The sequence below is a fragment of the Nyctereutes procyonoides genome, unplaced genomic scaffold (genome assembly GCF_905146905.1).
Source record: "Nyctereutes procyonoides isolate TBG_1078 unplaced genomic scaffold, NYPRO_anot_genome, whole genome shotgun sequence".
NCBI classification, from domain to species: Eukaryota; Metazoa; Chordata; class Mammalia; order Carnivora; family Canidae; genus Nyctereutes; species Nyctereutes procyonoides.
Window position 1 is genome coordinate 16,119,950 of NW_026575128.1, and position 11,275 is coordinate 16,131,224.

At 54.0% G+C, this 11,275-nt stretch overlaps 1 protein-coding gene across 8 annotated transcripts in view; it reads left to right on the forward strand.

The window, feature by feature from the left end:
• ERI3 (ERI1 exoribonuclease family member 3) overlaps nt 1–11,242 on the forward strand; it is a 128,637-nt gene extending 117,395 nt beyond the window's left edge. For all 8 annotated transcript variants that reach the window (XM_055341579.1, XM_055341578.1, XM_055341583.1 and 5 more), the window contains one exon: nt 10,703–11,242. In XM_055341579.1, coding sequence (XP_055197554.1) covers nt 10,703–10,785 — 83 coding nt within the window. In that variant the 3' untranslated portion in view covers nt 10,786–11,242. The remainder of the gene's footprint in view (nt 1–10,702) is intronic.
• Nucleotides 11,243–11,275: the final 33 nt, after the last annotated feature.

Below are 11,275 nucleotides of genomic sequence, written 5' to 3' on the forward strand. Positions count from 1 at the left end.
CACTCCGTCCAGGTGCAGGCACAGAGGAAGGCAGTGTGGGTTTTTCCAGGCAAGGATGATGGAAGGAAAAGGGAGCAAGACAGTTGAGAATATTGGCAAGAAAGGACTGAGGCGATGAGCCATGGAATCCAGGTTCCTGTTGGCGGTGTGCCGGCTATGTGGCGAGGATGGAATGCGTGGTACATACCCAGTACCCTTTGTCTTCCTTCCCCACTAAATGGAGCCCTTGGATACCCAGGGGCAGTGGTGTGTACCCAGTTAAAACACCATAGTTGTTGCTGTTTTAAGTTCCTCATACAGCTAGATATGGTTACATCCCTGAGTTCTGGCCAGTGAGATAAAAGGGAAAAGGTGGTGTGAGACCTCTGGGAATGATACTTAAAAGGAAATGACTTGCCTGGGAGGAAGTACATTATTCTTGGTGTTTCCTCCTTCCCCTTTCCTAAAATGTGGATGTGATCCTTGGAGCTCCCGCAGCCATTTTGGACCCGTCGTAACGTGGACGTTGGAAGTGACATGCTGAGAAGGGCAGAAAGGAGAAGTCTGAGCCCCTGATGACTTTGTGAAGCTGTGGGACTTTCAGGCAACTCAGATCGCAAGCCAGAGACATAAAAATTTTTTCTTTGTTCAGTTGTGTTTTCTTCCCTGTTTTCATGTGGGTTCCCATCAAAACTTGACTCTTTCAGCCTTTTTAGTGGCCTGTGTCTTGAGATAGAGCAGGAAACAATTTGGTCAAATGTTTCAAGAGAGCATAACAAGAGTTACCAACTTCCTGGCTTGAAATAACAGCGCCCTCATTGCCCTTTGCCCTCCTGCCTCCCTTCAGCCAAGTTTATGTTATAGGGCCCATTTGTTATGTCATTCTCTTTCCTGTCTTTACAGTCTGTATCAGTTAGTATGCTTCTGGCTACAAGAAAAAAGAAAACCCAGTGTGAGATATCTTAAATAATGGGATTTATTGCCTCACAAAAGTTTGGAGATAAGGTGATCCTAGGGTTAGTTAATTCACCAACTCAGCAATGTCATAAAGGACTTAGGCTTTTCCCATTTTTCTGTCCTTTTATCTTAAGCATGTTCCTCACAGGCTGACTGCCCTAATGGTCAGATGGTGGCTTCTGCGGTCCCAGACATGATGTGTAGACATGAGAACATGAGGCAGAATGTAAAAGACTGTCTCCTCCTTGTGTTTCTCTTCATGAGAGTGAAGAAGTTTTCCTTGAAGGGCTTTCAGCAAACGTAACCTCCCATCTCCGTCGCCAGAATGCAATGAGCGGCCAGGGGGACAGGATGACGGCGGGAGGCTCAGACCCAGAGGCCTCATCGGTCACGCGAGGGAGGAGGGGCCCTGGCAGGTGGGCAGCAAGGGAATGACTGCTGGGTGAGCGGCCAGAAGTAGGGGAGAAAGTGGAGGGAGGCGGCGGCTGGGGTACCTGGGGAGAGTAGAGGTGGTAACATTGCAAGGTTCCAGCGAGATGAAAGCAAAGTGTATTATTGTCAGTAACTAGGGAGATTTGGATTTAATATTTCAAAGGAAGAGCAGTGGAGGATGTTAAAAAGGTAGAAGGTGTAACTGTGGGAATGAGTGGAAATAGGATAGAGTAGAAACAGCCGTCAGTGCTGAGGTCAAAGAACCAGGAGCTGGCAGTGAGTTTCTCAAAGGACAGGTTGTAGAGGCGGTGACAGCAGGTCTCTTGGGAAGCAGGTGGCCAGGGTCTGGATTGCTAGGCTTCAGATAGGCTGCTGGCACATCGGTCTGGGGCCAGGCCACACGGGCCTGGGTGGTACTGGCAAGTGGCCCAACCTGTCTGTCTCCCAGGATTTGCATTTTGTAAAAAAATCCACCCTGGTTGGTCAGGCCATTCTGGAAAGGGGTAGGGCCCTGTCACCTTCCTGCTGGAGCCACTCAGGGACCCTCAAAAGATCGTCCCATGGGAGACCCCCAGGGACCAGGTAAGGTGGAAGCTTGGCTGGGCAGGTGGCTACCAGGTGTGGCAGATGTGCTCAGCTGTTCTCAGTGGCTGCCTCTTGTCCCCAGCCCAGTCCAGCCAAGTCCCCTCACGCAGCCTTAGTTGTCTGGCTACCTCTGGCACTTCCAACCGTAGCATCCCAGAGTCAGGAGGAGGGCAAGGCTTCGCGGCCCCTCTACCTGGATGGGGCCTTGGCTGAGGAGGAGTGGGGGAGGCGGGTACCCGTTGTAATGGCCAGAGCAGCCGCCCTGTTACTACGGCGTATTTCACTTTTAATTCTGACATATAATGTAATGATCTTTTTTAAGGCCCGATGATATTATCTGCCTGACTAGATTATTGAGTCTTCATCATCTCCAGATAAATTTATGGCCAGGACGAGGCTCAGGATTTATCATCAGTCAATAGAGCTCGATACTCTAACAAGGCGTGTAATAAGATATACATATTTAATGATCCAAGGGGAGGAGCGCTAATGGGAGCCCAGAGTGAGTGGTCCACGGGGCCGGGGCTCTGCCCCAGGGCTGCCATAGCTGTAGGGGCATGCATGTGCTCTTTGCCCTGTGGTCCCCATCTCTGGCCTTTCTCACGACCACCCCAGTGTCATCCTTGTGAAGATCCAGAGGGAGAGGTGGACAGGGAAAGGAAGCGGAGGCAGGAGAGAAAATGCTGGAGCTGGGGCCTAGGCCTCTTCAGCCCAAGGGGTGTAGTGACACCCCACCAGGGAAGTCTTCTCCCTGCTTCTGGGCCTGGGGTTGGGAGTAGGGGGCAGCAGTGTCCTGAGACCTGTACACCCAGGCCCCTGAGCATTAGGGCGGGCCCACAAGGGGAGGGAGTGCCGGGGCTGCGTGCCCAGGCCGCGCTGATGGTGACGGATGGTTTTTCATTACAGCCTCTCAGGTCCTGCCCGCGCCCTGTGTGGAAATTCTATTTATTCCCTAATTTGTAAAAATTCCCTCTTTATCTGATCCCAATCAGGGCGGGGTAATTGGCTCTCTGGGGCAGCGGCTGGGGTCCTTGATGAAGAGCTATGTGGATGTACCCAGCCTGGCCCCCACCCAGCCCGCCACCAGGGCCCACAATTAATAATGATTTGCAAATGGCAGACAAGCAATAACACAGAAAGATGTGGCGTCCGCGCTGCCTCTTCATTTCCTCCCCTCGCAGATATAAATGGCCACAGAACAAAAACCCAGCACTATAAATTCTGGAATTAGTTATTCACTGGGATAAATGGGGCTGGAGCCTCCAGCCCCTCTCCCACCACCCTTCTTGCCTGCTTTCCTGATCCAGGTCTGTCCCCAGGTGTGTTCCTGGGCCTGACCCTTGGCTGCTCTGTATCTCTGGCTCCAGGCTCAGTTCCCCAGGTCCCTCCTAGACCCTTCCTCACCCACCATAACTAGCCCTTCCTGTGTGGCCCAGAGGTGGGAGTGGATCACTGGCTTCTGTCCCTGCTCTGCACTACGGTTTGAATGGAGGTCACAGGTCCTACCCAGCCTGGGAGTCTGGATCAGGGTTGGTCTTGGGTGTCTGCTTTGGCATGTGAGACCGATCTGGTCATTCGCCTGGCCAAGTCTGAGTTGGGCTTCTGGTGGCCAAGTGTGATGTAAGTGACATAAGGGCTTTGACGCCTGCTTACTGGCCAGGCTGTTGTGGGATGTTGGCACAGGCATTTCCGGGCATTATGCCCTCTCGGCCAGGCACATCCTCTCCCCGCCCCCCAAGTGGCTGTGAGCTGGCGGGTAATGGGCGTGTAATGGCCTCATTTCCATGCCCGGCCTCCAGGAGCGGCGGTAAGTGTTTGATTGCCTTAATTTCCAAACACATCATTATCCCAGCTTTACCAGCGCTTAATAAACACTTTATGAGGATTTTTTTAAAAACATCTTCGGTCCGCATACTTCTCTGAAGTGATAAACTCTAATTAAGTCTAATATTTAAAAATATGGTAATGGTGAGTTGTTTGAATAAGTGGACTGCATTTCTGTAATTTCATTATTACGTAAAACACGCTAATTATTTGGAGCGCGCTTATTACGGAGAGAGAAATCGCCTGCTAATCAAGATGAAATTGCCTTTTCCCCTTATTGTGGAACCACCGTCATCCTTCACCATCAGCCCTGTGGCACCTCCAGGCACCTCGGTGGGGCGGAGGGGGCGGAGGGGAGGGGCTGGAAGAAGGGGTCACTTTGGAGTAGAGGCTGTCAGGGCCCTGTCTGGGGGGGGGAGCAGAAGGAGCTGTGGGAGCTGTGTCTGGGGAGAGGGGTCTATATCTGGGAGTGGTGTCAGGTGGGCCAGGGTAGCCCTGTCTGGGCACCCAAGGGGACTCCGTGAGTCATGTCTGGGACGAGGCACAGGGGCTTGTGGGATACCAAGGTGTTATTGCTGGAATAACATTATTATTGGATGTTATTGGAAGAGCAACCACAATAATAATCACTAACCCAGCCACTGTTTTAAGCACTTCACAAATAAAAACTCATTTCATCTTTTCAACAACCCTTTGAGGGAAGTAGTTGCTATAATTATCATTATTGTTCCCATTTTAGAAAAGAAGAAACCGAGACACAGAGAGGTGAAATAAAAGCGCGGTAACTTGCTCAAGTTCACAGTTACGAAGTGATGGAGTTTGGATTCGAACCCAGAATCTCAGGATATCCAGGGCCCTCTTCTGGTTCAGTCCTAAATTCACTGCTTTGGCGCCTGTCTTCCTTCTGAGCTGCCATTTGCAGTTGTACCTTTGAATTGTATCCAGCTGTAGTTTGAGGTGCTGGCCCCCAGCAAAGAGTTATCTGGTTAGCAAATAAAAATGTAGGACACCGATTAAACCAATTAAATCTGAACTTCAGCCACACAACAGATAACTTTTTAGTATAAGTATGTCCCTTCTGGGGCTGGGGACTTATTCCTCTGGCAGGCCTAGCATTGACCCACTGGCCCCTTGCTGTCAGGCATGATGCTGCCATGATGTCCAGAAAGACAGATAGATGTAATAGCAGAATGAGGTTCTAGAATGTCAGCACACTGGGGTTCCTGCACCCTAGCCCATCCTTGCTGGTCCCTCCTCCGTGGGCTCTGGCCCCGTTCCTCACCAGCTCCTGGAGATCACTGAGAGAGGGTGCTTACCAGGTTGGGCTTCTTGGGGAGGAGGCCTCAGGTGTGTCTGAATCTTCCTTTAGGCCACACCCCCTTGCAGCCCCAGAAAATCAGCAGCTTGTCACCCTGCTGCCCCTGAGGTCTCCAGTCCAGTTCGCCTCTTTGATCATTTCATGTTCATTCTCTTTTCCTCGTTCCAACAGACTCACGTAAGGGAATTGTATGTATAATAGAGGCATCGTTTCAGAAGGGTGGGGAACATGCGGACAGTTCAATCAATGCTGATGGGACAATGGCTCTCCATTAGGGGAAAGAAAGTAAAGTTAGATCTTCTATTTCTCACCATATACAAAAATAAATTCCAGGTAGATTAAAAAGTTAAATAGGAAAACAAAGCATTAGAGGAAAATATGTGATAGTTTTCTAATAGCAGTGGGACATGGGAGGCCTTTTTCAGTGAGATTCAAAGCCTAGAAGCTCTAAAGGAAATGCCTGATCCGTTTAAATGTCCCATAGGAATTTTAAGATTTAACACTGAGGTCGTCACCACCTCAGACCTACACCACCTCCGGTTTGCCTTACCTCCGCGAGTGGGAACTGAGATCCCAGCCTCAGCCCCACACTCTCATCTGCCCCCGTTAAGGGTTGCTCGTTCTCTTCCCTTAAAATCTCTGGCCTCTGTCCACCTCTCCATGCCGCCGACATTCCCACCTCCATCTCCACCACCACTGGCCTGGACCGTGGTACAGTCTGCTAATGGGCGCCTGTGCCTTCAGGGTTAACCCCTCCAAGCCTTGATGATAATTCTGAAACACAGATGTGGTCCTGTCTTCCTCCTCCTCGGCTCTGTTAGTGTTTCCCTGTTGGTCCCCGAATAATCAACTCTGAAGCTCCTTAGCTTAGCATGCAGTCTGCAGGGTATCTTTTGGCCAGTCGCTGCTGACCTGGCCAGCTTCCTCTCGCCACTCCCCTGCCTCTTCCTCACCCCCCCCACCTGCTAGACTTGCAGGTTTCGGGCCCTCCGCCCCTCCCCCTCCATAGTGTGCCTATGCTGTTCACTATGCCAGGACCACCGGCCCACCTGAAGCCCGGTTTGGTGGCCAGCCCCCTCCCACACATCCTCAGACATCTGCCTGGCTTTGTCCTCTGGGGAACCCTTTCCTAATTCTCGGGGCCTTTTCTGCGCCTCTTCTTCCCGTAGCACTGCTCACACCCCACCACTTACAGGTCTGCCTCTGCCCTCCTTGAGGACAGGGAGCAACGGAGTCTGTGCGGCCAGGCCTGTGTCCCAGCACGGCCCTTGTGCACCCAGCACACAGAGGTGTCAGTGCGTGTAAGCTGAATGAGTGAGCGCATGAATAAATGCTTCTCCAGGAGCTCCCTTGGGCCCCTTTCCTCCTGAGGGTGGCCCTGGCCCAGGCCCTGCTCACCTGCCCTCTACCGTTCAATTCCCAGACAAGTGCAGATAACTGGAGTCAGTCAGCCTCAGGCCGCTGCCCTGTCGGCCCTGTCGCAGCCCTCACTGGCTGCCCTACGTGGTCTGAGCCACCCTTCCACTGGCAGCTTTGCCAAGCAGGTATTTGGCCCCTTGGGCCCAGCCAACAAGCTCATCCTTTGTCAGGTGCTAGCCTCACTCACCTCTCTGAGGAGTTTAAACAGCTGCACATCTCCCATTATGGCCTTGGCAATATAAAAATATTTCCGACATTAAGAATACTAATGGGGATCCCTGGATGGCGCAGCGGTTTAGCGCCTGCCTTTGGCCCAGGGTGCGATCCTGGAGACCCGGGATCGAATCCCACGTCGGGCTCCCGGTGCATGGAGCCTGCTTCTCCCTCTACCTATGTCTCTGCCTCTCTCTCTCTCTCTCTCTCTCTCTCTCTCTCTCTCTCTCTCTGTGACTATCATAAATAAATAAAAATAAAAAAAAAATACTAATGCCCCCAAACACAAGAGGGTCATTTTGTCACAAGCTAATAACCCTGCAGGAACATAAAACCAGGTTAGTCTTCTAGAACTTGGAGGTAAAGAAGATCTACTTTGGGGGCCTCCCACCCCTTACCTAATTCTACATCATAACGGCTTCAGGTTGACCTCATTAGCTCAGTGAGAGGTGCGGGGTGGGGGGAGGAGGTAATGGGGGTTACTGCTGACCCATGTGGCCCCAGTGCTTCACACAGAGGACTCTCCCAGAGGCCATGTTGTCACCAGCCTCATCCTGCTGCTGCTCGCTCTCTCTCTGAACTTCTGGCCTGTTAAAAGGCCCAGATTTTTCTCTTCGCTTCTGCCCCATTTCCTCATTTTCTAGCTGCACCATTAACTTTTTAAACTGATCAGTAGTAGGTTGCACTGACTCATGAGGTTTCAAGGGCTGGAAAAAGAGCCTAGGCTAGAAGCCCATAACTGCCATACTACTGACTTGGTGAACTGAAACAAGTGTTCCCCAATCTGGGTCTCTCTCTTTCTCTCTCTCTCAATCTCTCTCTCCCTCTCCCTCCCTCTCCCTTCCTCTCCCTCCCCCCCCCACCTCTCTCTCTTTTAGTGGCCAGTTACAGGTTAGACTCCAGAATCCTCAGTAAATGGGATCAGTAGTCAGTGTGAGTTCGTGGAATGAATGATGGTTTCATCAAGTGTGCTGGCCTCTCTGTCATCCTGTGCCTTAGGTTATACAGTATATACCTTCTACCGTTGGGTCATCCAAGAAACTAGCATCCTTGCCTCTCCTCCAAGAAAAGGAAGTATTCTAAGCCTAAAGCACAGACAAAGACGGGGGTGGGGGTCACCTGCGCAGTGCTCACAGTTAACACGGGTGGTGTCCCTTGCCACCCCTAGTGGAGGAACCTGAAGAAAAAGGATCTTAAGCACTTGCCACAAGCACACAGCCAGTGGGCAAAGTTAAGACTAGAAACAGGTCTATCCTTGTCATTTTCAGAAAACAGTGGTTCCTGGAGATTGGAACACAGGGATCGGGGGTAGAAAATGGCAGAGATGAGACCAGAGACAGCAGGCACCCCTTTGTACAGGCCTTTGGCTCTAAGTCCTATTAAAAAGAGGATAGCCTTGAACCCGGGGGCAGCAGGAGCCATTGAAAGGATTTAGAGACAAGGATGCGATCAGATTTGTAAGATCACTTGGGCTACGAGAGAATGGATTAGAGGGAGAAGAAAGAGGGTAGGTTGTGTAAGAGCAAGGGTGATGGGGTCTTCGCTGGGGTGGGGGGGGCTTCCCACAGGAAGGGAAGTAGATGATTAAACAGGATAAGATGAAATTCACAGTTGATACTTGACATTTGGGAAGGGAGAGGGCGAATTGTCAAGCCCAGTTTCTCAGGCTTCTTTGGGAGCACTTGGGGTGCTGTTCACCAGGATGGGGAACACTGGGTAGTGAAGACATGTGGGGAAGGAAATTGGCGCATTGCTGCATGTTTTGAGTTTGTATGGAAGTCTAGAGAGCTGTTCCGGAGCCCAGGGGAGGCACAGGCAGGGGACTGCGATGTTCAGGGCGATGTTCAGGGCTCGCTGAAGCGCCGGTGACGAGCGCCCAGGGGTCAAGGACAGCCGGGCCAGGCACAGGTGGGAGGTCAGCGCTTGCCCACTGGATGGCTGGGGGCGGCCGGGGGAGGCAGATTGAGCGATTTGTCCGGCAATGAGGGAGGAGCCAGATGAAGTCAATAGAAAACTAATTTTCTTTTCTGCTGGAAGAAATGAGGTGTGTGGCTGCTGGGTAATTGCAGATAACGAGGGGACTTATTCTTAATATGCACAGTGGCCATGGTCCCCAGAGTGCAGGAGACAGGGAGGATTGGAGGTGCCCTGGCAAAGCCAGACTTCTCTGGGAAGAAAATCACCCTGTCGTAGCCCTGTAGACGGTGCCATCACCACCCGCGGACCCTCCTAAACCCGCCCGCTCCCGGCCCCTTCCCGCCCCATGGCCAACCCGCCCTCCTGCACCACCCTCCTGCCCCCTTCCCCTTCCTGTCAGCTGCCTCCTCCCGTCCAGCCCCCGCCCTCCACCCTCTACCCCCACAGCACAGGCACACGCACTAAGGGAGACAAATGACAGGGCCTCAGCTGAGCGGGGTGCGTGTCCGGCCCATAAACCACGGGGATGGGTCACGTCTGGAGTTGCCATGGTCGCCACCACCCTCCCATCCGTCTTCCCACTGTCCTGCCTCAGACCAGCCCTCGTGGCTTCCTGAGTCCCTGGAGGAAGGTGTCCCCACGTCTGGGTCCTGCGTCCACTTCTCTGAGGCCACATCCCCCTCGGGTACATTCACGTTGAGGCCTGCGGGCCCGACCCTGCGTGACAGAGCTCGCAGTCGTGTCTGGCTAAGGACGCGGGACCTGGGCTGACTGGGACTCCCGCCACCACAGCCCTTTCCTAGCCCCGTTGGGCTCCGTTTCCTAGTCTGAGCTTCTGGCGGAGTCAGGCTGGAGGGCTCAGTGGAGGGGGTTAGGCCTTGACAGATGCGGAGGCCTCCTGACCCCACCTTGACCTTGCCACCGCCCGCACCTGATTAGGACATCGAAGTATAATGCTTCTGCAGTCGCAGCATCGATCCCAGGAGGGCTGGCAGCAGCCGGGGGCCTGGTTGCGGCCCAGGAGCATCTGCGGGGGGGCGGGAGGCGGTGGGAGGAGAGCCGGCCATGCTCTGGGCAGCGGAACAGAAGACCCCTGGGCACTTGGCCCATTTCTGCCCTTGGCCGCCTGTAGGGGGACAAGTGTTGGGCAGCTGCACCTCCTGCTGGTGGCATCGGAACAGGTCCTGGCCTGTGTCTGTGATACTGAAGGCCCAGGGTACTGCCCCTGCAGCTGCCAGGGTTCCAGGAGCTGGCGCGTGGACTTTCTCACAGGGACCAGTGCTGGAGAGACCGCGGGGACAGGGACAGGTTCAGCAGGAACAGACATAAGATAGAGCCAGAGACGGGACTGATGCCTGACTAGCACCAGCTTTGAGTGCAGCAGGGTGGAGAGGCAGGGCGCAGCCGGGGTGCACAGGCCCTCCTAGGAGGACTGCGGGCCAGGGTATGGGGACCGCGAACCCTCGCCGCTCTGGGGTACGCAAGAGCAGGTGCCCAGGACCCAGCCCGGAAGTGCCAAGGTTTGTGCCTCGTTACCAGCGATTATGGCCCGGGCCCCATCTCTCACATGCACACAAGTGCAGGCAAAGTCACCCTGGCCGTGGGCGTGATGAATGGCCGCACAGTAATGAAATGGAGACATCAAGGCGGGTGGCGGGAAGACGGAGTGTGGCGGACGGGCCGTCCCCACGCGGCAGCAACAAGAAGGATCGCCCAGCGGCCGGGGGCCGTCAAGGGAGAAATTACACATTTACTCTGCCTTTTTCTTACTGCGACGGCGCCCATACATCACCGCTGGGGCCGGGGCGGGACATGCTGGCCAATTTCCAGCATGAATTATGGGACTGAGCAGCATGGAGACGCTTCCTGCCGGCCTAGCATCATCCAGCCCAACCTGAGGCTGGAGACGCTGCCACCAAGGGACAGGACCCCTGGCTAAGAGCCTGTGGTTCCAGAATCTGAGCCTGCTCCCCCTCCCCCACCCACGTTAAGAGCACTCATGGGCACAGAGGGGCAGGATCTGGGACCCATCTAAACGTCTTCTCTTTCTCTTCTTAGATGACTGCAAGAACATTGCCAACATCATGAAGACACTTGCATATCAAGGCTTCATCTTCAAGCAGACATCAAAGCCATTCTGATTGGCCGAGGACGGGATGGGGCAGGACAGGGTAGCTGCTTGGCCCAGCCCAGAACCCTCCTTTCCCTCACCAGAGGGGAAAAGGGAGAGTGGCACAGCTCTACATCCAGAGTGTCCCCCAGCCTGCCCTGTGGGCTTGTGCCCTGGGTAAGGGCTTGGCCACTCGGCCCCTCTGGAGCAGACACTTTGTGCCCCCCCCCCCCGCCCCCCCCAACCCCTCAACCTCAGCCCAGCATTAGCCCCTCCCATTGTGGGCCTGGGCTAGGGGAACCAGGCACTCACCGCCTCTTCCCTGGTACACAGGCTTCTGCTGGGGCCACCAAGCCCCCCTGTGCCCCCTCCCATCTGTAGTGCATGGTGTGTGGTGCCCCCAGGGCTCCAGGACAGATCAGGCCCCACCTTGTGTCTACCCCCATCCCCGCTGTGAACGTGCCACTGAATAAAGTCGGGGAAACGAGGCTCTGGGTATGTGTGGACTGGGGGCTGCTCTG